A 26055-nucleotide genomic window follows, 5' to 3' on the forward strand; every position below is an offset into this window, starting at 1 on the left:
AGGAGACATAGGAGACACAGAGGAGACAGAGGAGACACAGAGGAGACACAGAGGAGACATAGGAGACACAGGGGGAACACAGAGGAGACATCAGACTGTAAGAGACCAGAGGGGCTGAGGGCAGGTGAAGGGAATGAAACAATCAAGACAGAGGAGACATAGGAGACATAGAGGAGACACAGAGGAGACATAGGAGACACAGAGGAGACATAGGAGACACAGAGGAGACAGAGAGGAGACATCAGACTGTAAGAGACCAGAGGGGCTGAGGGCAGGTGAAGGGAATGAAACAATCAAGACAGAGGAGACATAGGAGACATAGAGGAGACACAGACACAGAGGAGACACAGAGGAGACATAGGAGACACAGAGGAGACATCAGACTGTAAGAGACCAGAGGGGCTGAGGGCAGGTGAAGGGAATGAAACAATCAAGACAGAGGAGACATAGGAGACATAGAGGAGACATAGGAGACACAGAGGAGATAGGAGACGTGTCTCTGAGTCACCTGCGCTGCTTCAGCTCTCTGGCATCAGGTAATCTGAGGTGCGCCGGTGAGATTAAATATTATTTGACGCCTGATCACTGATATGCAAAGAAGTGGAGAAAGACAGAGAGATACGAGAGCAACGACACGCAAGACCACTCCTCCTCTCTCCTCTCCACACCTCCTCTCCTCCACTCCTCCTCTCTCCTCTCCTCTCCTCTCTCCTCTCCACTCCTCCTCTCTCCTCTCCACACCTCCTCTCTCCTCTCCACTCCTCCTCTCTCCTCTCCACACCTCCTCTCTCCTCCACCTCCTCTCCTCCTCTCCTCCTCTCTCTCCCTCCTCCCTCCTCTCCTCTCCACCTCTCTCTCCACCTCCTCTCCCTCCACCTCCTCTCTCCCTCCTCTCTCCTCTCCACTCCTCCTCCTCCCTCTCTCTTCCTCCTCCTCTCTCCTCCACCTCCTCTCCTCCACCTCCTCTCTCCTCTCCACTCCTCCTCTCTCCTCTCCACACCTCCTCTCTCCACACCTCCTCTCTCCTCTCCACACCTCTCCACCTCTCCTCTCCCCTCCTCCTCTCTCCTCTCCACTCCTCCTCTCTCCTCCTCTCTCCTCTCCTCTCCACACCTCCTCTCTCCTCTCCACTCCTCCTCTCTCCTCTCCACACCTCCTCTCTCCCCTCCACTCCTCCTCTCTCCTCCTCTCTACTCTCTCTCCTCTCCACACCTCCTCTCCACACCTCCTCTCTCCTCTCCACTCCTCCTCTCTCCTCTCCACACCTCCTCTCTCCTCTCCACACCTCCTCTCCTCCACTCCTCCTCTCTCCACCTCCTCTCTCCCTCCACCTCTCTCTCCTCTCACACCTCCTCTCCTCTCCACTCCTCTCTCCCCTCCACTCCTCCTCTCTCCTCTCCTCTCCTCTCCCCTCCACTCCTCCTCTCTCCCCTCCACACCTCCTCTCTCCCCTCCACTCCTCCTCTCTCTCCACACCTCTCTCCTCTCCACTCCTCTCTCCTCTCTCCTCTCCACACCTCCTCTCTCCTCTCCACACCTCCTCTCCTCTCCACACCTCCTCTCTCCTCTCCACACCTCCTCTCTCCTCTCCACACCTCCTCTCTCCTCTCCACACCTCCTCTCTCCTCTCCACCTCCTCTCTCCCCTCCACTCCTCCTCTCTCCTCCTCTCTCCTCTCCACACCTCCTCTCTCCTCTCCACTCCTCCTCTCCACTCCTCCTCTCTCACCTCCTCTCTCCTCTCCACACCTCCTCTCTCCTCTCCACCTCCTCTCTCTCCTCCGCCTCCTTCTCTCCCTCCTCTCTCCTGCACACCTCCTCTCTCCTCTCCACCTCCTCTCTCCTCTCCACCTCCTCTCCTCCACCTCTCTCTCCCTCCTCCCTCCTCTCCTCTCCACCTCCTCTCCTCTCCACCTCCTCTCCTCTCCTCTCCTCTCCACCTCCTCTCCACCTCCTCCTCTCCACACCTCCTCTCTCCCTCACTCCTCCTCTCTCCTCTCCACCTCCTCTCTCCCCTCCTCTCTCCTCTCCCTCCTCTCTCCCACTCCTCTCTCCCTCCACCTCCTCTCCTCTCCTCCTCTCCTCTCTCTCTCCTCCACCCTCCTCCTCTCCCTCCTCTCCCTCCACCTCCTCTCTCCCTCCACACCTCCTCCTCTCCACACTCTCTCCTCTCCCTCTCCTCTCCTCCTCCTCCTCTCCTCTCCACCTCCTCTCTCCTCACACATCATCTCTCCTCTCCACCTCCTCTCTCCTCTCCACCTCCTCTCTCCTCCACTCCTCTCCTCTCTCCTCTCTCCTCCTCTCTCTCCTCTCCTCTCCACTCCTCCTCTCCTCACCTCCTCTCTCCTCTCCACACCTCCTCTCTCCTCTCCACACCTCCTCTCTCCTCCAGAGAATATTAATGATTCATTTGTTTGAATCTTTGAACCCAAACCCTGGATGGAGAGAAGAGCACGACTGAGTGATCAGTCACGAGCCCTCAGAGCGTTATCATGTCAACACGTCAACACAACATGTCAACACATCACATCAACACTTCAACACCTCAACACCTCAACACCTCAACACCTCAACACCTCAACACTTCAACACCTCAACACCTCAACACTTCAACACCTCAACACTTCAACACCTCAACACCTCAACACATCATTACATAATTACGTCACATCATCACATCAACACATCATCACATCAACACATCACATCAACACGTCAACACGTCATCACATCAACACATCACATCATCACATCAACACGTCATCACGTCATCACATCAACACATCAACACATCAACACATCATTACATCACATCATCACATCAACACATCCTTTGAATTGCTTCGTGCAGTTTGCTCTTTGAATCTTCTGATCTCCTGAATACTTTCCGTTGTTTTGATGTTCACTCGTTTCCTGTTGAGCTGAACCACGCGACAGCATCACAGCCAAGTCGTGGAGCTGTGGCCACGGGGCACCACAGACATATGAAGTGGGATCAACCTCATTAGGACCTATAACCAATTTAATCTACGATAGAGCATTAATCCTAGTCCAGACCCACAGCAGATGTTCTGTAGGTAAAGGAGTGATAGAGGAACGTTAGAGACCTCTAGGAGAGGGAGAGCAAGACGGACCGAAACTCAGAAACTCAAATTAGTAGAAACTATGCCATGGCCCTGCTGAGACTCCGCCCACTGCTGAGACTCCGCCCACTCCTCCTCTCTACCTCCACCTGATGGACCGTGGAGGTCTGGATGGTGGAATATGCCGACTACCAACTCTTCATCCACTCTGTCATCTTCATTGTGTTGTTCCTGTGTTTTAATGTGTGTGTAATGATTCCTTCTGGTCACATGACATCTATGACACCTGTCCATCCTCTCCGGCTTCCTCCCACAGTCCAAAGACATGCAGCAGGTGAATTGATCTCTAAATGTCCCGTCGGTGTGAATGTGAATGGTTGTCTGTCTCTATATGAGCCCTGAGATGACCTCTGACCTGTCCAGGTGACCCTACCTTCGCCCTATGCCAGATCTTTTAGTTGCTGAGCTTATTGTTTAGTTAAAGTTGAAGCGTTTAGCAGAGTTCCATCGAGACCTTTTGCAGTTATTAGAAAGCATGCAAGACTCATGTGTCGGTTGCTAATCTCATATATACTTTATTAGATTAGATTATGGCCACAAACAACATTTCCACAGAAATGATTATGACATTTTAAATGTTGCTTAAGCATCAAAATACAAGAGTACACAATAATTAATATGCACATTAACATAACAATTATTATATAATATTGATATTGATATATATATTTATCTATATATATATACACAGTATCATAATTACATGTCAACAAACACGTGTGTGTGTGTGGAGGTCATTCGATGCCCCTCAGGTTGTGGCAAGTTGATAAATGTTGGGCAGCAGGATTTGTCTTGACTCCTCCTCCTGGAGTATTGAAATAATTAATATGTTTTTTAAGAAAGACGGTCAAAATATAAGCCGGCGTACGCTCTGCTCTCAATGTCAACAAATTCTAAATTTTTCATGTTTATACCGAGATTTCAGTTTGGTCATGGACATTTGGTTTAAAGTCCTGTAGATCCATCGGTCCACACGTGTCAGAACCCTGCTGAAGGGCATATCCGTGGTTGGTGGTGTGATGTTTTTTTGGAGGATGCCAATTTAAGCCAGATGGTGTGTTCGCCTCCATCCTCGGTGTGTCTCTCCCGCTGCATGCGCCGTATTAAACGGCCTCGGACACCGTGACCTCGGTGAGGTCACCGTGCCTCAAGTCTTCCGCCCCCTGCGGTCCTTCCCCGGGTCCAAAGCCTTCCACACGCGTCTCCTCAGTTCTCCCCTCCGATGCTTCGCTCGCCGCTCGCTGCTCTTCCGATCTTTCGAGCTCTAGCCTCAGCTGCTCTTTCTCGTTCTGTATTATCTCTTCTTCGATGGCGTTCTTCTGCTCCTCTCTTTCTTCCTTCTCTTTCTTCGTCTTTTCCATTTTCTCCTGCTTCTTCAGCTTCCAGAAGAAGCCCAGGTTTTTCTCGGGGTACGTGACCTTGGCCAGCGGCAGCTTGAAGATCTTGTTGGTCTCCGTGGTTAAGAGGAGGAAGGTGAGGGCGGAGAGGCAGAACGGCCAGGTGAAGGCGGGCAGGCCAAACTGTGGATGGAAAGCAACTGTGAGGAACTTGTGTTTATTATGGGCCGATAAATAGAAGAGTGAGAAGAACCTTACCGTGGACATGAGATTGGCAATGGCTGAGCCGAGGTATGCACAGAAAAAAGCTGAGGAGAAGAAAAGAGATGCTGTGAGATGACGTTCATGTCCGTATCCGGTGGTTTTATCGATAGTATCGATAGGTTCTCGTTTTAACTTCCAGGTGTCTACTAACCACATGTGATCGCAAGCAGATGCACCTGCCAGGTGAGGGCGTAGAACATTCCTCCGATGGCGATGCAGGCTAACACACAGTTGTATCCCCAGAGGCCAAAGTAAATGTCTCCAAACGGTGCTGCCAGAGCCAAGCCTGCAACTCGTGAGAGGACAGCAGAGAAACGGCAAGGTGAGTTTAAAGTTGGATTATTTTAATAAATGATGACCCTGCTGGTCATTGGTGAACACATTCAGTTTGTAGTTAAAAGCTCTTTAAGCGTAAGGACAGAATGTGTATTTGTGTATTTGTATTTTTATTTTATTCAGTCAATCAAATCAAATACAATATTACTCTATATAATATACAAAACAGAAAGACTGAAAAGGTTTAGGTAGAAGCAAAGAATTATTATATATTCCTATCCTAAATTAATATCAAATAAATCAGGAAATTAATAGAAAATATAGAAAAAATAACAGAACATTTAAAAAGAAAAACAATATATATATAAATATATACATACATACACACATATATATCTATATAGATATATATTGTGGCATCACAAGGGGACAGGTACTGGAGGGACACTGTGTTCCCACTCGATTACAGCGGCCACCGGACTAAATGGCCGCTCAGTTGAAAACTACAGCTCCCAGACTGCCTCACCACTCACCCAGCTGCAGGTGCTTAGGACATCTAATTGAGGAAGAGCTGGGAAGCTTAAGAGGAGACAGAGGGCAGAGCAAAAGGGGGGAAGGAGCTGGACAAGCCAGGAGTGGAAGGGCCTCCAGGACGAACCCCAGCCCAAGAGAACAACCCCGAGGAGGACTTTGTTAAGTGGACTTTGTTTGAAGATAAGTTTTGTTTAAAGAACCTTTTTCTCCCCCGGGACGCTTTTTGTTGGACTATGGACTTTTTCATATTTTTGTTGGAATGAATAAACCTTCCTGTTCATTTTAAACATTGCACTTTTGCCAGTTTTTATTGCTCCCTTGCACTGCCCCACCCCAGACGGCACTAGGGACAGCCCGTGACGTGACAATATATACACATACATCCAGACATACTTCCATATACATCTTCCATATAAATACGTTTCAATCACATGTATAACTCTCAAGAATTGTTTAATAAATAATTCCCTTGAAAACCAAAAAGGAGTTCACCATTCTTACATCCATTTCTACATTATTCCATAATTGGACTCCTACAACAGAAATACATCTTCTATTAATCCCTGTTTTAGCCTTTTGTACCGTAAACTTACAAACATCTCAAATCATATTTGCCCTCATGTAAACGACTCGTCCTCTCACCTGACACCATGCCCACGGCAGATCCCAGGACGGCGTGAGTGCAGGTGATGGGGGAGGAGATGAACAGCGAGATAATGAAGATTCCTCCGGTCCACGGGTTGTCGCAGCCGTAGACCTGGCCGATTCCCACGGGCACCGACATGAAGAGCTGGAGAGGTGAAAACATACAGGTTGCATAACTGTCGATCCACAGCGGCATGATTTACAACCGCAGGGTGTTTTCTCCGAGGTTGTCTCAGTGAACCCGTTGTGGTGAGCAGAGACTGACTGATTTATCGCTCTGTTGGCTTTGATGCACCGACGCAAACATGCGCTCGTTTAATGTCTGATTTGAATGACACATAGATCCTAGAAGCTGTCACTCACACACACACACACCTTGCAGCGAGGATGTTTCAAAAGAGCGGGTGACCTGATTTGAGTTACATAATGTCGAAAAGACATTTGAACAAAGGTAACCCCATCTGATCTTGAAGAGCAAAGCATCTTCAGTCTACTAGCCCGAGGAGGGGGGTGCAGCGTGCACAGGTAGACCCCTCGTGGCGCTCAAGCTCCTCCCCTTTTGCCCCGGGTGAGAAAAGTGCCCTTTGTCAACTCTGTCACAGAACATTTCTGGCAATAGGTGCCCTTCTTTGGGGTTTGAGCGCCCGCCCCCCAACATGTCCAGGTGCCTGTGACGCGTGCTGAAACCATCGTGGCCGGCCGCTGACCTGCGCTACGTCGATCTCCGCCCAGGTGATGTTGGCCAGCTCTGAGCGCGGCTGGATGAGGACTTGGGGGAAGTGGTGGTTGAAGTGTCCCGTGGCGACCATGTGGAGACACACCAGGATGTTGAAGGGCAGCGTGAACACGGGCAGATCCCATCGGCTGTGTATGGACCCCAGGGCGCTGGACACGATGGGGCTGAAACACAAACAGCATCCGTGATGTCATCAAGTCCTCCTCATATCTAAGTATGCCATTCAAATCTGTCCTTGTATCTCAATCCCCTCCATAGCTGCTTCAACACATTGGACTGGAAGACTGTCGACAAGAATCTCTGCACACAATATAATCATATTTGGGGCTAACAGGTTCAGAAATGACTGACTGAGATCAGGTGAATGAGGCCTGCAGAGCGGAGCCCTCCGGATGGTTCTATGGTCTCCTCTGGAAACTGATCACTTTTCACAGTTTATGTCATGACCGTCACGCCGCGGGGAGCTCGGTCTGGTCTTGGGTTTTTGTCTCTTAAATTCCTGTTTTATTTTGAAGCCTAACTCCTCCTCTCGTTTCAGGTCACTTGCTCTTCCTCACGTGTCACCGGTGTGATGGTCTCACCTGACCCCTGACCCCTGATGGTCCCCCCTGACCCCTGATGGTCTCCCCTGACCCCTGATGGTCTCACCTGACCCCTGATGGTCCCCCCTGACCCCTGATGGTCTCCCCTGACCCCTGATGGTCTCACCTGACCCCTGATGGTCCCCCCTGACCCCTGATGGTCTCCCCTGACCCCTGATGGTCTCCCCTGACCCCTGATGGTCTCACCTGACCCCTGATGGTCTCCCCTGACCCCTGATGGTCCCCCCTGACCCCTGATGGTCCCCCCTGACCCCTGATGGTCTCCCCTGACCCCTGATGGTCCCCCCTGACCCCTGACCCCTGATGGTCTCCCCTGACCCCTGATGGTCTCCCCTGACCCCTGATGGTCTCCCCTGACCCCTGATGGTCTCACCTGACACCTGATGGTCCCCCCTGACCCCTGATGGTCTCACCTGACCCCTGATGGTCCCCCCTGATCGTCTCCCCTGACCCCTGATGGTCTCCACTGACCCCTGATGGTCCCCCCTGACCCCTGATGGTCTCCCCTGACCCCTGACCCCTGATGGTCTCACCTGTTCCCCTTGACCCTCATGTGCTCATAGTCTCGTCTCCCCTTTGGTCCAAAGTGTTTCCTCCTCGTCTCTCAGCCCTTTGCCACAGCCAGAGTTTCTTCTTCCAAGAGTTTTACCAAACCCTGTGAGTTGTTTCCTGTTTCCTCCTTGAGAGACTTTTCATTTGCAAAGTTTCTAGTTGAGCTCCGTTTTGTTTTATTTGTCCTCCCTTTGGAGTGACTTTGTGTTTAGATTAGATCGTCATCATCAGGAAGTTTTTTCTTTCGCAAGTTATCTTGCCAGGCCCGAGTGATTTAGAGAGTTTTTTCATAGCCCATTTATTTGGTCACTCCTCAAAGAGGTTCTGAATTCAATAAAGTCTGCTCATACGTTCTATCCTCTGCATCTGAGTCCTCATGTTAGTCCAGGCCTGACAATGATTTAGTTAATTTTTTCGACTGTCTTCCATTTACCTCTCATTTCGTATGACATGACTATGCTGCCTCGTCACTCACCACATCATGGACATGAAGGCGTTGGGGAGCAGCAGCCACCAGTACCAGTCTCCTTTGTTGGAGAACACCGCCATCAGGAGACCCACCAGGGTGCCGTTGTAGCCATACAGTCCGGATGCTATTGCACCTCTGAATGAAAAGATATTTGAATTAATTCAACATATTCTGCTGTACACAACTTTGTAAAATCGTCCTACAAACTCATTTCACCTTCCTCTAACAACAGAGTAATAATGATCCAGTTCTGCATTATTGGTTTTCAAGGGAATTATTTATAAAACAATTCATGAGTTATAAATGTGATTGAAATGTATTTATGTGGAAGTATGTGTATATATATATATATATAATTAGATATTGTTTATCTTTTTTTATTTTCTTTGTTATTTTTTCTTTATTTTATATAAATGTTCGGATTTATTTTATATTAATTTAGGATAGGAATATATAAGCATTTTTTGCTTCTACCTATACCTTTTCAGTCTTTCTGTTTTTTAAATTATATAGAATAATATTGTCTTGTATTTGATTGACTGAATAAAATAAAATACACAAATATTTTTTGTGTCGGTATACTCGGCAATCATGCTGGCCGACTGTTGTTGTGACGTCACGGGGAAACAGTGTGCGCGACGTGAGTGTTACTTCACATCCAACTTTTTTTTTATGTACAGTAACAAACAAATGAAAAATTAACTGTAATAATATCTGTAAGATCAGTTCAAACCTGTTCTGCTGCAGGATGAGGGCGGAGACGGTGGCAAAGAGCGTCCCCACGAAGCCGTTCAGAGCCCACCAGTAGTTCTGCAGGATGAGACCCGCAAAGATGACGAGGCCGCTGAGAGGGTTGTTCACGAGCATCACCTGAGCCGCGCCGCGCAGAACCCAGTCCAGCAGCTGCAGCAGGAAGAACTGCTCTGGAGGACACAGGACAGAGGATAGAGGACAGAGGATAGAGGACAGGATAGAGGATAGAGGACACAGGACAGGATAGAGGATAGAGGACAGGATAGAGGACAGAGGACAGAGGATAGAGGACAGAGGACACAGGACAGGATAGAGGATAGACAGAGGACAGGACAGAGGATAGAGGACAGGACAGAGGACAGGATAGAATACAGGATAGAGGACAGGATAGAGGACAGAGGACAGGATAGAATACAGGATAGAGGACAGGATAGAGGACAGAGGACAGGATAGAGGATAGAGGACAGGACAGAGGACAGGATAGAATACAGGATAGAGGACAGGATAGAGGACAGAGGATAGAGGACAGGATAGAGGACAGAGGACAGGATAGAGGATAGAGGACAGAGGATAGAGGACAGGATAGAGGACATGATAGAGGATAGAGGACAGGACAGAGGACAGGATAGAATACAGGATAGAGGACAGGATAGAGGACAGAGGACAGGACAGAGGATAGAGGACAGAGGATAGAGGACAGGATAGAGGACAGAGGACACAGGACAGGATAGAGGATAGAGGACAGAGGACAGGACAGAGGATAGAGGACAGGATAGAGGACAGGATAGAGGATAGAGGACAGGACAGAGGACAGGATAGAATACAGGATAGAGGACAGGATAGAGGACAGAGGACAGGACAGAGGATAGAGGACAGGACAGAGGACAGGACAGAGGATAGAGGACAGAGGATAGAGGACAGGATAGAGGACAGAGGATAGAGGACAGAGGACAGGATAGAGGATAGAGGACAGAGGATAGAGGACAGGATAGAGGACAGGATAGAGGATAGAGGACAGAGGATAGAGGACAGGATAGAGGACAGGATAGAGGATAGAGGACAGGACAGAGGACATGATAGAATACAGGATAGAGGACAGGATAGAGGACAGAGGACAGGATAGAGGACAGGACAGAGGACAGGATAGAATACAGGATAGAGGACAGAGGACAGGATAGAGGACAGGATAGAGGACAGGACAGAGGATAGAGGACAGGATAGAGGACAGAGGATGAGGTCAGAGGATGAGATGAGAGAATGAGGCCAGAGGATGAGGACAGGATAGAGGATAGAGGACAGAGGACAGGATAGAGGACAGAGGATAGAGGACAGAGGATAGAGGACAGGATAGAGGATAGAGGACAGAGGATAGAGGACAGAGGATAGAGGACAGGGATGAAGGATGAGGCCAGTGGATGAGGTCAGAGGATGAGGTCAGAGGATGAGGTCAGAGGATGAAGTCAGAGGATGAGGTCAGAGGATGAGGTCAGAGGGACAGGATAGAGGATAGAGGACAGAGGACAGGATAGAGGACAGAGGATGAGAGGACAGGATGAGGGGGATAGAGGACAGGATAGAGGACAGAGGATAGAGGACAGAGGATAGAGGACAGAGGATAGAGGACAGGATAGAGGACAGAGGATAGAGGACAGGATAGAGGACAGAGGATAGAGGACAGAGGATAGAGGACAGGATAGAGGATAGAGGACAGGATAGAGGACAGAGGATAGAGGACAGAGGACAGGATAGAGGACAGGATAGAGGACAGGATAGAGGACAGAGGATAGAGGACAGGATAGAGGACAGAGGATAGAGGACAGGATAGAGGACAGAGGATAGAGGACAGAGGATAGAGGACAGAGGATAGAGGACAGGATAGAGGACAGAGGATAGGATAGAGGACAGAGGACAGGATAGAGGACAGAGGATAGAGGACAGGATAGAGGACAGGATAGAGGACAGGATAGAGGACAGAGGACAGGATAGAGGACAGGATAGAGGACAGAGGACAGAGGACAGGATAGAGGACAGGATAGAGGACAGAGGATAGAGGACAGGACAGAGGATAGAGGACACAGGACAGGCGGCGTTGCCATGAGCCTCTTCAAAGTGTTCCCACATGGATGTTTTAATAACACTCATTCAGACGGTTTCGTTCTCCTCGCCTCACATTCTGGGACTGAGATCAAAACTGACACCAAATGATCCTCATTATGAAAATATGATCGACTGATGGTTCAAGGTCACAGAAGCCAAATCTGCATATCGGCAGTCAGGCTCATGAACTGAGCCCGGGTCCCCCACGGAGCCCGGGTCCCCCACGGAGCCCGGGTCCCCCACAGAGCCCGGGTCCCCACAGAGCCCGGGTCCCCCACTGAGCCCGGGTCCCCCACAGAGCCCGGGTCCCCCACAGAGCCCGGGTCCCCCACGGAGCCCGGGTCCCCACAGAGCCCGGGTCCCCCACTGAGCCCGGGTCCCCCACAGAGCCCGGGTCCCCCACGGAGCCCGGGTTCCCCACTGAGCCCGGGTCCCCCACGGAGCCCGGGTCCCCCACGGAGCCCGGGTCCCCCACTGAGCCTCATGAACAGAGCCCGGGTCCCCCACGGAGCCCGGGTCCCCCACGGAGCCCGGGTCCCCCACTGAGCCTCATGAACAGAGCCCGGGTCCCCACAGCCCGGGTCCCCACTGAGCCTCCCCCACAGAGCCGGGTCCCACTGAGCCGGGTCCCCACTGAGCCTCCCACTGGGCAACTGAGCCGGGTCCCCCACAGAGCCCGGGTCCCCACTGAGCCGGGTCCCCCACAGAGCCCGGGTCCCCACTGAGCCCGGGTCCCCCACTGAGCCCGGGTCCCCCACTGAGCCCGGGTCCCCCACTGAGCCCGGGTCCCCCACTGAGCCCGGGTCCCCACTGAGCCCGGGTCCCCACTGAGCCCGGGTCCCCACTGAGCCCGGGTCCCCACTTAGCCCGGGTCCCCACTGAGCCCGGGTCCCCCACTGAGCCCGGGTCCCCCACTGAGCCCGGGTCCCCACTGAGCCCGGGTCCCCACTGAGCCCGGGTCCCCCACTGAGCCTTATGAATAGATCTATTTGATTTATCTTATATGTTGACTGTTGATTGTTGTTGTTGTTGTTGTTTTGTTTGTCTCATGTGTACACACCAGCCACCAAGTCACATTCTTTGTGAGTTTAACACACCACTTCTGATTCTGATTCTGATGCCATATGAACACCAGGTGTTTTTTTCTCATCTTCTCAGGGAACATGTTGCATGTCTAAACTTTCTTGACGCCGGCTTGACGTCGCGTGGCAGTTTAAAGTTACTGTCACTGTGTTTTATGTGTATAACACGTCACATGGTTGCGTGTGACTCGCTATTTAAATTCCTTCTTGAATAACTCAACTGTAGCTGAACTCCAGGTGGACGGAGGATCCGACCTGATGCACACTGAGTGTCATCATGTGACGCCGCCTGATGAGGGGTGTCACTTGTATTTCCCAGCGTGTGGCGGCACAGAGGTTATCAGTGTTGTTGTGTTGTTAGGTTACAACACACAGCAGTGTGTGTTGTGTCATCAGCATAAGCGTCGACTTACTTTCCATCCACTTTCCAAACACCTTCATGTCTCCAGAGAAGTAGGAGACTCCGTTGAGGAGGCGGGCCCTGGCCGTCTGCAGGCACCGGGGGCCCGGCGGCTCGGGGGCCTCCGTCCCGTCCGCTCGGGCTTTGCCGCGCTTCGCCAGCAGTTCGAGGCTCGTCATCAGGGGCTGGAGCTCCTGCAGCCGCCGATGGGTTACAAATGAGAGAGAATCTCATTCCGAGTGCTTTTAGTCACAAGCAGCAGTTCACGGGAACCGCAGCCCGGGATCAGAGATCGACGAGCAGTCAGCTCTGAAAGCTGAGACCAAGAAATGAAACATCACGACCAGCTCCGTCAGACTGGACTGACACGGCTCCGACCGCCTCCACCGGGCCGGACTTCACTCTGTCTGTCTGTTGTTGACTGTCTGTCTGTTGTTGACTGTCTGTCTGTCTGTGGTTGTCTGTCTGTCTGTTGTTGACTGTCTGTCTGTCAGTGGTTGTCTGTCTGTTGGTGTCTGTCTGTTGTCAGGTCTGTGTGTGTCTGTTGTTGACTGTCTGTCTGTCTGTGGTTGTCTGTCTGTTGGTGTCTGTCTGTTGTCAGGTCTGTGTGTGTCTGTTGTTGACTGTCTGTTGTCAGGTCTGTGTGTGTCTGTTGTTGACTGTCTGTCTGTCTGTGGTTGTCTGTCTGTTGGTGTCTGTCTGTTGTCAGGTCTGTGTGTGTGTCTGTTGTTGACTGTCTGTCTATCTGTGGTTGTCTGTCTGTTGGTGTCTGTCTGTTGTCAGGTCTGTGTGTGTGTCTGTTGTTGACTGTCTGTTGTCAGGTCTGTGTGTGTCTGTTGTTGACTGTCTGTCTGTCTGTTGTCAGGTCTGTGTGTGTCTTGACTTTGCTGGTCGACCGTTTACCTGCGTATCTTTTCTTGTTGTCCACCTGTTTGTGGTTATATATTTCATTTGTCTGTATTATATATTTTAGGGCTGTCAGCGTTAACTCGTTAATCTATGCGATTAATTTGGCCGCGATTAACGCGATTTGTTTACTTCCGGTGTCGTTGAAGTTGTTGCACTCCTGTGAGTGTCCAGCCGCGGCAGTCCGCCTCCTTCCTCCCGTCTGCTCCTCCATATTCACAGAGGAGCAGAGGGCGGCGTGTCGGTGACGCGGGGCGGAAGGGAAAGGGGACTTTGTTGTTGCTCCGCTCGATGCGCGCGCAGACACGCCGGCATGGAGCTCTGCGGCGCGCAGGACGGAGAGAAGAGTGACCGACACTAGAGACAGAATGACATGCTGCTGGAGAGACGACCAACAGACGTTTAGTTTAATACAGGATCAAAGACGTCTCTAAGGAAAGAACCGTACATTACTTCTGCTGTAGAGACGACCAACAACAGACGTTTAGTTTAATAAAGAACAAAGACGTCTTGAAGGAAAGAACCGGACATTACTTCTGCTGAATAGTGGGGGAAACACTGGGATGTGTCACATGCAAAAGCCTTTAAAAGGTAAATTTACATTTGTAATGCCCCCTGCAGCCTCCAGAGGGTTAACATTACATATTTGTCAGTTTACCAAGGCCACTGGTTCTGCTGCTGTTCAATGTTAACCCTTGTGTTGCCTTCGGGTCAATTTGACCCGATTCAATGTTTCACCCTCCTGTCGCCTTCGGGTCAATATGACCCGATTCAATGTTTAACCCTCCTGTTACCTTTATATTTACTAACATATTTTACCCTTGAGGTCAATATGACCCCAGCTATTAAAATCTCCAGAAAATTATTAGAATTAATATTGTTTTCCAAGTTTAAGTGTGAGGTACTTTATGTTTGTTTGTTGACTCCCGAAAGAACACCGACATTAAACATTGAATCGGGTCAAAATGACCCGAAGGCAACACAAGGGTTAAAGACGACAGGACCAATGGGGTCTCTAATACACCTTTGTTTACTAATCTGATGTTTCACTGAAGAAACAATTTATCATCCACGACATTAAATCCCTCGCTGGCACTTTATAGGTAGGAGCCTCTTTGAAAACACAGCTCTGTGTGAAGTTTTGTCGTTAAAAAAAGAATACAATTAAACAAGTGTCTAAAATACACGCTGTCTGAAGGGATTACTCGTTCATTTAGAAGATTTTGTCTTTTGAAGAAAAAAATACTTGTAATCGCGATTAATGAATTTCAAAATGTGCGATTAATTAGTTAAATTTTTTTAAGCGATTGACAGCCCTAATATAGAATATACACTTTTATTAATCCCTAAGGGGAAATTAGTTCTCTGCATTTAACCCATCCTTAGTTATTAAGGAGCAGTGGGCTGCGGTGAAGCGCCCGGGAAGCAACTGGGGGTTCAGTGCCTTGCTCAAGGACACTTCGACTTGCAACTAAGGCCACTTATTAGTCTGTATTATATATTTCATTCGTCTGTATCATATATTTCATTTAGTCTGTATTATATATTTCATTAGTCTGTATTATATATTTCATTTAGTCTGTATTATATATTTCATCGTCTGTATGCTTTGTGTCTCTGATGTTTTTATTCTGTCCATTTTAACATTGTTCTTCCTTATTTTATTTGTCTGTAGATTGTATTTGTAATCTTGTGTTTTTAGGTTTGTTCTTAACATCATTGGGACTACAGATGAAAAACAGCCTCTTGGCTAATTGGCACATTTCCTGACATGTTGTTAATGTCCCTTATTAAATAAACCCAGTAAAGACACCCCTGCAGGGAGCGTGCCGTGCATCTCATTCTGGACTCTTACGATGAGCGTGGCGGCCGGCGAGGAGCAGGAGGCGGAGCAGCTGATATTCTGGTGAATATCCTGAGAGCAGAAAGGTCGTCACGTCTTCATCACTTCTTATTCTAGGACCAAAACATACATATATTTGTGCGGTATTTCAAGATGAAAAAAAAAAAAAAATAATGTTCATTTGTTCCCGTTGGTTGGAATGTTTATTTATTTACTGCATATCATATTGTTACATGTCTATTAATTATGATATGATATTCCTTTATTCGTCCCACAGTGGGGACATTTCAAAAATCACAGCAGCAGTGCACATCAGAGCATCAATGAAAATAAATATAAAACACAATAACAATACTAAAAAACTAAATACTAAAAGTAAAGTGCTGAGTCTGTTATTATGTTTATTAATTATGGTCAATGATTTGAGTTCATTGAATTTGAATCAACCATCCATCAAAACCAATGCTCTCAGATGAGGTAATAATATACCTAAGATCATCTGAGTGGGATCAACCTTTCAGTATTAGTTCATTGGATCACACGGCACACGTTCATGAACGTCCAGCAGCGTCGGACTGTTTAGTTTTTTAGTTTTAGTTTAGTCTAGTTTATTTCGATCAGCACAATATGCAAAAATCAAAATTCAACAAAAGAAGAAAGTGGCTAACCGAAAGGGTTGAGACTGAAGCTATCAAGCTTATAAGTAGGGATGGGTATCGTTTGGGTTTTTTCCGATACAGGTGCTAAACCGGTACTTTTAAAACGATACCGGTGCCGAAACGGTGCCTGAACCGATTTTTTTTTTTTTTACGCACAATAAGGACATTAAAAACCTCTTCGGCCATATTCCCTGTAGAAGCCGTTATCATGGAGCACGACACACAACGGATATCAGACTGTTAACATACACACTATATGTTCTCCATTATATGATGTGATGTGTATTGTCATGTGCAGACTTTATAGGGTTAATCCTGTCACTGTGTTGATGGGCAAAGAGAACAACCAATCAGAGGGACTGAAGATGACACGTGACAAATAAAGTTTTGCTTCTGACAGCGAGAGTTACACTGAAACAAAGTGACGCCCCACGGTCTTTATTCCTCCGTCATTATATTCCCGGTAACACCGGGTAAACAGCCGGGACCGCTGGACACCAACACATCTGCTAGCAGACTGTCACGCTCGTAGCTCGTAGCTAGCGCTAGCTACGAGCTAGTTTAAACATGGTTATAATGGCTAATTTATTATTTCGTGGGCTACTTTTATGAATGCAAGACTTGCAATCAACGATACGGTACTAACCTGAGTTCCGGCTGCTCGTCATCATCGGTCTCCCCGTCGTCCAGCCTGACGCTGGTGTGCTCCACACGGCTCACAGTCACATATACATACCTCATATAACATAACATTAGAGTCACCTGTAGGGGCCCATCACCTTCTACAGGGCGAAAGTCACCTGCTGAAAAGGGCGAGTCACACAAAAGGCGATACCGTGACTGAGTTCACAATTTACTTCATATTCTCCATCATTGCACTTTATGAATCACCGTTGTACTTTCTTTGTGTCATCCTAAATATCCGTGTTGACCAAGAAATTGCACTGTTTGTGCGCCGGTTTAACACTCCGTGCTTACCGTGACCTATCAGAGACCTCTCCCAGTGAGACGGGGTTACACGAAGCCTATAGGACCGCTTATTGCCAGTCTCTAGGACACAGGATCACTGGCCGACTGTGGCGTCGGGATTTACTCGTGTATAACTTAGTAGATAGTTTAAAATTTACTATTTAACTGCTAATATTTTAGTTATGGCTATTTATAATGAATTTAAGTTAAAAGCAACTGATTCGTTAGGTATCATGTTACTGATTTTCACCTGCTTGCCTGTGAGACATTGTCCTATTTCGCTTCTTTTATTATTTCTTGTCGGTTAGTTCCGTTGTTCATGTTTTATTTCATTTGTGTCTGTCCATTGTCGACGTTTGTGTTTGTGGTTTATGCTTTTGGGGGGTTTGTAAACCAGTAGATGGGCTATTTAAATAAAGTAGTTTTTAGAATTGATGTATTAATGTTTGAGCATTTGTGTATTGTTGCAATTTTTAAGTTGTGTTTCAGAGTAACGTATTGTATTTGTTCTTTTTTTCTGTTTACATAGAGTTACACTGAACAAGTTTATTTTATTCTTGTGTATTAATTTCGAAGTGTCAGCCACCTTGACACCAACATCTGCACCCTTCAACCCTCTCTTAACCTATAACGAGCTAGTTAACATGTAAATGTAATTTATGTTGTTGGGTCTGGTTTATGATGCAAGACTTATCACGCTACCTACTAACCTAGTGAATGCTCTCATCATCACACTACTCTACACATGTGGACCATCTCACATCACACTAGTGAAATGCTCCTCAATTTACATACTTGCAAACGGAAGTGCCCATGTTGACAGGTGCGGTTTCACCATGCTGACATTGGGCATACTTCTGACAGTTGTCTGGTTCGGAACCTATTATTGGATAGTCACCAGATTACATGATATCTTTAATTATCATTAAAAATCCAATGTTTTTCGTCCGTTTTACAATTTATCTTTTATTCCGGTACCAGAACACTGAAAGTGCCTAACCTAGTCATTCACACAACATTTCAGAGCACCAGAAGTAACCCATGGAAAGCTAAAGGGTACAGCAGAACAACCCTGCTAGTCTGCTCAATTCTGGCAAGCTGCATGGGCCACATGCTCCGATGTTACTGTCTTGTGATTTAAATTCAGCTGTGAAATGTGTAGTAATTTTATCATATGTTTTCTCACTGTAACCTACCAATGATGTCATAGTGAGATAAAGTCCATAAGTCATTTATGTCGTTAAATCTCCTTTTATGTCAAGAGGTATATTTGAACTGATTTTGTCTCCATCATGCCATTTCTTGAGTAGAATTCGGATTACATGCGCTCATGTCCTTCATAGGTCGTGATCCAGTATATCTTTGTTGATCTTGTGACCATTGTTCCTAGAGATGACTCTTGTTTTTGGTCATTTAGAATAGTTATGTGATGTTAGATCTGATGACCCAAAGTTGAGCTCAACATGACTGTGTGTGTTTTGTAATAGTTATTTGTATTATTGATGTGAAAATGTTTAATTATTCAGATATTTTCCATAGATAAACGGTATGTGTGATTTGTTGTCTTTGATTTCAGTGTCACCACTCTTATCCCATCGTCCTTCAGGATATTTCCATGCACAAATTCTCTTTAACATTTATTTTATATAGCCCTGTTGTGTTGGTCTGGTTATTATCAATGCCTACATATAATTACCTACATATAGTACATGACCTTCCCTATACATATAAATGTACTCATCACATTCACTATGAAATACTACACATCATTTCTAAGAAGCTCCGTGTCCATCCGTTTCCACGATATGGCAACTGTATCAATGCTAGATATCTTGTAAATAATTCCCATCAGTCTTTCATTTTATGTCACGATTTTCAATCTTTGATGTCATCATTAAAATACATCCACTGTATTCACCCACAGACAGATGACCATGCTGTAATGACCCTCTGTATCAATCGTGCCACTGTCCGGAGTCCCCACGGTCCCAGCTGACTTCCACTGTTATCCGCAAAGCCACCCTGTTAGTCTTTTCATTGTCTTCTCCACTGATGTCATGGGTCTAGTAGGAAGCCTCATGTCCCATCTTAGTAATATTTTACTCAACCATTTGATTTGCTAGATAATCTTAAATGTTCTCGCTATCTCACGATAATACTCTGTATCAAGGAACATGTCCAAATATTTGGTTCACACTATACCATTCCTCTCATTTTGTCATTCCAGATCATGTATTAGCACCCAGATGTCCACGTATCTCATGTTTCTTGTGTTGCGTGGTTATTGTGATTCTTTCGGTTTGGCGTCAGGTCTTTCTCCGAACTCTTCAGCTGTGAGAAGGTTTTGAACCTTTGTACTCTTGGCCATCTTACCCATATAAAGTCTGGATTATCATCCTGTCCCATGTTTATTTGAATTGTGTGTGTTTTGTAGTATCCTTATTGAAGTATGCTATGTCGAACACATTATTTAATTGTATACGATCATTCTTGTCCCTCATTCTATAAACTTGGTAAAATGTTTCCCATTTTATCTGTGAATTTAGTGTCCCATCTCAGTGCCTAATCCTTTTCAAGTCGAGTTCATTGTAATTTTTATTCATATGTGTGCCCGATGTGTATAGCCTGATATGTATTCAGTACCCTCACGCCCTAGTGATTAATGTTCTCAAAACCACCAATTTAAATTGATTTTCTCTGATCTTCTCCCCTTATTGAGGTCAGTGTTGACTAATTGCAAGGTGAATTGTGTGTCCTGGTTCGTGGAGCCCTATGTTTGCTAAATTACATGAATATCTTATAACATCCATGATTTTTTTTTTTACCAATTTTCTTTTCAACATTTACACAAAACAACAAGATTTCGCACCAGATAAGGTGTAAGCACCTCTTTCAGGTCTTGGCAACTGCATCGTCCACTTCCTGATTTACCCATCTTGAGCAGCCGTCGCCAGTTCAGTCTGGCATCATCTGTTCCCACTGTATCAGCAATGTGTCTGAGGGTATCTCATGTCTACAATTTCCTGTAATTCACTTTTACTGACCTGAGCTAATAGCTAGCGTCCATCATGCACTATATTCTCTGAGTAAATCATACGATACATCGCTCATGTTTCTAGATTACCCAGAATCTCTTTAATGCAATTTACAAAACTCTGATTCTTGTGGAAATTCCAGCATATTGGCCTCGGCGTAGCAGAACCAGTCAGAACACTGACTAATGCCTCAACTGTTCGGCAGCAGCCGGTGTTACACCCCTACTGGTTTTCAAACCTACTGGTTTCCCTGCGCGTGCGTGCGTTGTGTTCTCTTCACATCTGCAGCGGGGCTCTGTCTCGCTCACCAGATTCGTCACACATTCACAAACATATTGCTGGAGATCTTTAAGCCTCCGTTCATATCCATTTCGGCGATTACGATTGTATAAGTGAGCAGCGCATCACAGCCACGGATGAAGAAATACATTTTAGAAAAAATAAAAATAAAAAGATCGCCCGACCTGGTTTCGATCTCTTTCACGCAAAAGGAGACTGCGCTCAAAGACGCGCAGTCCGTGCGCTGCGACACCAGATATTAGCTTCTGCTCAAGTAATTTATATATTGATCCATTAAGTCGAAGGGATCTGAAACAACTGGTTACCTTGAGCGGATATGTACACTTTGAAACATGTTTAGCGATGCTTGTTCGCAACATAAGAAATGTGACTTAATGGAAATCCACATGTTGGTTCAAATGATCTCTTAAATGAACACAAATGACAACAGAAATCTTTCTCATGATTTTGGATTCCACTAGATGTGTCACAGTTTCAGCTCCACACCCTCCTCAAGGCAAGGCAAGGCAAGGCAAGTTTATTTATATAGCACATTTCATACATGAATGCAATTCAAAGTGCTTTACAAAAAATAGATCAAGAATAAGAAATAAAAAAAGAGGAATACAAAGTGTATCAAAGAAACAATTTAAAAAGGCATAAAAGCATAAAAGAAGATTAATAAAAGAAAAAATAAAGATAAAATCTAAGTGCAAAGAATCATTCCTTCTGTCGTTGTCTTATTATTTCAGGATTAATACAAGATTCAATTTAAGGCAATGGAGAACATAAACGTTTTTAGCCTGTTTTTGAAAGTAGTAAGAGTTGGTGCAGATCTAAGCTCTTCCGGAAGTTTGTTCCAACTGTGTGTGGCATAATAACTGAATGCTGCTTCACCATGTTTTGTTTTAACCCTGGGAACAGTTAGCAGTCCGCCCCAGATGACCTAAGAGGCCTAGAGGGTTCATAAGGTGGAAGCAAGTCAGAGATATATTTTGGACCTACACCATTTAGAGATTTATAAACGAGCAGCAGTATTTTGAAGTCGATTCTCTGACGTACTGGTAGCCAATGCAGAGACCTGAGAATGGGTGTAATGTGTTCAACTTTCTTAGTCTTTGTTAGGACTCTGGCAGCGGCATTCTGAATAAGTTGTAGCTGTCGAAGTGCTTTTTTGGGGAGACCTGAAAAAAGACTATTACAATAGTAATAGTCCTCACTCCCCGTCATCAGTCTAACTCTCTTCACCTGTTGTCACAGTTCAGCTCCTCACTCTGTGGTTCAGTCACTCCCACCTGTCAGTCTGACTTCCTTCACCTGTTCACACACCTGTCTTTGATCACTAATCACTAATAGTCTCCTGCCTCACACACACCTGGCCAGATTGTTCTTCCTTTTCTATGCCAGACTCTCCAGCACTTGTTCCTAGACGGATTTCCTGTTGCCGACCCTGCCTGTCCCTGGTTAACCCCTCACTGATCATCTCGTCATGGTCACATGACCTCGATGTGCATCAAGTCCACCAAACATATGACGCTCCCAGTGAAGTAGATCACGAGGCGTCAGGCACGTGCACAGATAGAGCCCTAGTGGTGCTCAAGCTCCTCCCCTTTGCCCTGGATGAGTAAAGGGCCCTTTTTGCTGGAGACACATTTTTTATTCATCCGTATTTAAGAATAAAAGTTTCTCTCTCTGTCATCAAGTCCCCCCCAAATGTGTTTTAATATCCGACGGGGCATTTATTTGAGTTATTGTGAGAATTTCGCCTAGACCCGCTCCGTTGTTTTGTGATAAATCAACCACAACATTAGCGCTGCTGAAAACATGACGTCACAACTGGTCCGACGGTTCCTAAAAAAATAAACAAAAACTCCGTGATTTCAAAGCCTCGTCCAGCTGTTTACTGACGTTAGTTATGTTTAGAGAATAGAGAGAGGGAGAGAGAGAAGAGAAGAGAGAGGAGAGAGAGAGAGAGAGGGAGAGAGAGAATTCAAGAGAAAAGAGAGAGAAAGAGAGAGAATTCTTATTCCGTTCTATTCAACAGGGGCTAGTCTAGGATTTTCGTGGCCAGACTGAAAAAAAAATCATACGGCCTCTCTTGTTCAGAGGGCCGGGCCAAATGTGGAGGCGGGCCGTATCCGGCCCGCGGGCCTTAGTTTGAGGACCACTGCTCTTGGCTGTTGATGTCTATCAATATCGCTCATTTTGAAAATGACGTAAGAGGGCGATACGGATCCGTATCAGACCAGGAGGAGGGCAATACGTGGCTGGCATGAAGACCCATTAGCCAATCAGAACGCTTGTACTGTTGTTGCTATATAATAATTCATCTTTATTCATAAAGAACATGTAAGCTAGCTGTCTGATGCTGCCAGAGGAAACGCAGGTCGAGGATGTATTGCATCATCAGTGTAATGCTGCTTATGCTTCAACTCTGTCAGAATTTTTTTTGGGCATTGGGTGCCCTTTTTTTGGGTTTGAGCACCTGCCCCCCAACATGTCTGTGCACGTGCCTGCGAGGCGTGCTTCAGGACGGGGGTCACTGACCTTATGGAACTGAGACTTCAACAAACTACCACGGGCTAAGAGTTTGATATAAACTCCCAACGAGGCCTTCAGGGACTCGTTGAGCTCGGAGCCTGGAGCCTTTTTACCAGTTTGTTCCTGCCCAGCTTTTTGAACACTTAACAAATGGTATTAATATTACAGTTTTTTTTCAGGCGCTACCAAGCGTTTGTCCAAACAGTGGTCACATTTTCAAAACTCTAAACACAATTAGCACAGCATCGTGTTTTGTGGCCGTACCATTCACAGGTTTCATGTCAGAAAAACAATATGCAGTCAGTGAACACATTTTCACCATGCTTACTGTAAGAGCCACAAGTGTGTTTTTAGTATATTTAAGTTTCAGAATTGTTTATAATTTAATATTTAGAATTATGCTCACGGTGGAGGAATTATAAGTTAAATACATTGAAAAATCTTTATGTTAATGACTGACGCTCGGGCCAGGCTATTTAATGACGTCATGACGGCAACAGGTGTAAGAGCAGAGCCGCATTAAACATGAGAGATATAGTTTTTTTACCGTAAGACTATGAGATCGTTTTGAACGTTTATTATTTTGTGTTCTTTGTTCGCGTTTTTTGCTGTTTAAAATAAAATCGAAAGAAAAGGAAATGAACGGTCTCCTGTCATGTGAGAGGAAACTCACTGTGTCTGCAGCTCTTTAGCGGATTAAGAAAACAATAACGATGGAACGCCGCTACATGAGTAAAAAAACTACCTCTTCTGAGGAGTTGACAAGTGGATTTCAGATGCTAGCTGAAAACCGAGGAAAGGATCTAAAAGCCCGAGCGCTGCGCCGTGGTGCTGCTGACCGAACGAAAACATCGGAAAAGGTTGGAAATACTTTTTGAACATTTGCACGCAATTTGCGCATTGCTTTATTAATATGATGTCCGAAGATAAGGAGTTAATGAATGCTGAAAGAACGGAAGCTAAGAGAAGCAGAAAGTCAACGGAGAAAGCACTGGATGAGAAACTGCACAGGCTCATTGGAACCAGGAGAGGAGTATTAGCTCGGATAACTGGAAAAAGAAACGAAATTGAAAGTTTAATGAGTGATGCGGGCAATCTTCAAAAAGTGCAAAAGTTAATGCATAAGGATTTAAACCCTCTTGTCAGTGAGCTTAAAAAGATCAGCGGACAAGTGGGAGAGCTTCTATCTGAAGAAGAAAAAGATGCAGATATTTACAACTGGTTGGGGCCAAAGCTGATGACTATGAGACAGTTTGCAGTAGAAGCTGAGCAATGGATGATGTGTGCTTTGAGTGAAAAAGAAATGAGCAAAAAAAGTACAGCTGATGATGATGACGAAGACGGTGATCAGGATGAAGATAAAGAGGATGTGGATCCTGAGGATAGTGCTTCACAAGTGACAAGCGTATCTGCCCGGTCAGGCAGGTCATCAGTGTGTGCTTCTGAAGAAGCAAAGCTAGCTGGCCTGGTGGAACGCGCCTCAACTTTACAGAAGAAGCAGGAGCTTGAGTTGGAGTCAGCGCTTATTAAAGCCAAGCTGGAAAGGCTGACTTTGGATGCAGCAATTGCTGAAAAAAGAGCTCAAGTAAATGTGCTTAAAAGCTATGAGAAATCAGAGGATGGCATGAACAGCTATCTGTACTCACAACTTGAAGTGCAAAAGGAGGAGCAAGAACTTTTCCCACACACTAGCACAACTATACGTGGAGCTACAGTTCGAATGCGACCGCAGCAACTTACAGATCAACAAGCTGCGAGGCCAAGACAGACAGACAGACAGACAGACAGCGTGACAGACAGACAGACAGACAGCGTGACAGACAGACAGACAAGCGTGACAGAGAGACAGAAGCAGGAATGCAATTCTTCAAGTAATGCAAAAGCAAAATCTGATCACGGAAATGTTGGTTAATCACCAGAAACAAGCTCAGCTACCAGTTAAAGAGGTTCCAGTTTTTAAGGGTGATCCACTTACCTACAGATCATTTATCAGAGCTTTTGAACAAGCTATTGAACAGAAAACTGATAGTGATCCAGACAAACTGTCCTACCTGCAACACGGCAGGAGAACCGCAGGAACTCGTAGGTAGCTGTGAGCACATGCCATCACGCAGAGGGTTCAGGGAAGCCAAACGACTGCTTCAGAACAACTATGGAGATGAGCTGATGATAGCGCTTACATTGACAAGGCCTTAAAGTGGCCACAAATCCAGTCTGAAGATGCGAAAGCACTGAATACTTATGCTATATTTCTGACTGGATGTCGAAACACAATGTAACACCCTGTTAAATGTTGTGTCTGTCTCCCCAGTAATTTGTCATTCCCTACACCTGCCCTCAGCCTCTCCTGATTGTGTCATTCCCTACACCTGCCCTCAGCCTCTCCTGATTGTGTCATTCCCTACACCTGCCCTCAGCCTCTCCTGATTGTGTCATTCCCGTCACCTGCCCTCAGCCTCTCTGATTGTGTCATTCCCTACACCTGCCCTCAGCCTCTCCTGATTGTGTCATTCTCGTCACCTGCCCTCAGCCTCTCCTGATTGTGTCATTCCCATCACCTGCCCTCAGCCTCTCCTGATTGTGTCATTCCCCTCACCTGCCCTCAGCCTCTCCTGATTGTGTCATTCCTGTCACCTGCCCTCAGCCTCTCCTGATTGTGTCATTCCCGTCACCTGCCCTCAGCGTCTCCTGATTGTGTCATTCCCGTCACCTGCCCTCAGCCTCTCCTGATTGTGTCATTCCCGTCACCTGCCCTCAGCCTCTCCTGATTGTGTCATTCCCGTCACCTGCCCTCAGCCTCTCCTGATTGTGTCATTCCCTACACCTGCCCTCAGCCTCTCCTGATTGTGTCATTCCCGTCACCTGCCCTCAGCCTCTCCTGATTGTGTCATTCCCGTCACCTGCCCTCAGCCTCTCCTGATTGTGTCATTCCCC

General features: G+C 46.6%; 1 protein-coding gene across 2 annotated transcripts; it reads right to left on the reverse strand.

The window, feature by feature from the left end:
* Positions 1–3220: 3220 nt before the first annotated feature.
* On the reverse strand, positions 3221–16970 carry slc14a2 (solute carrier family 14 member 2). Of its 2 annotated transcripts, XM_056419995.1 has the most exons (10): positions 16944–16970; positions 15651–15751; positions 12903–13083; positions 9291–9480; positions 8564–8692; positions 6906–7098; positions 6196–6343; positions 4895–5029; positions 4738–4787; positions 3221–4662 (listed from the first exon to the last, which is right to left on the reverse strand). In XM_056419995.1, the coding sequence occupies exons 3-10, from the start codon at positions 13066–13068 to the stop codon at positions 4246–4248; spliced, it is 1428 nt and encodes a 475-aa protein (XP_056275970.1). In that variant the 5' UTR covers positions 13069–13083; positions 15651–15751; positions 16944–16970; the 3' UTR covers positions 3221–4245. The 2 variants fall into 2 exon arrangements, with proteins under 2 accessions (XP_056275970.1, XP_056275969.1); XM_056419994.1 differs by having other exon boundaries at positions 3221–4787.
* Between the last annotated feature and the right edge of the window lie 9085 nt (positions 16971–26055).

Source organism: Pseudoliparis swirei, chromosome 7 (assembly GCF_029220125.1).
Source record: "Pseudoliparis swirei isolate HS2019 ecotype Mariana Trench chromosome 7, NWPU_hadal_v1, whole genome shotgun sequence".
Lineage (NCBI taxonomy): Eukaryota > Metazoa > Chordata > Actinopteri > Perciformes > Liparidae > Pseudoliparis > Pseudoliparis swirei.

Bases quoted from the DNA above. Each gene is read 5' to 3' on its own strand.
- slc14a2 (XM_056419994.1), bottom strand. From the start codon at position 13,068: ATGACGAGCCTCGAACTGCTGGCGAAGCGCGGCAAAGCCCGAGCGGAC. The intron at 7,099-8,563 runs GTGAGTGACGAG...TTTGTGTTTCAG, and splicing joins GCCTTCATGTCCATGATGTG to CCCCATCGTGTCCAGCGCCC. The intron at 4,788-4,894 runs GTTAGTAGACAC...TCTTCTCCTCAG, and splicing joins TCTGCTTGCGATCACATGTG to CTTTTTTCTGTGCATACCTC.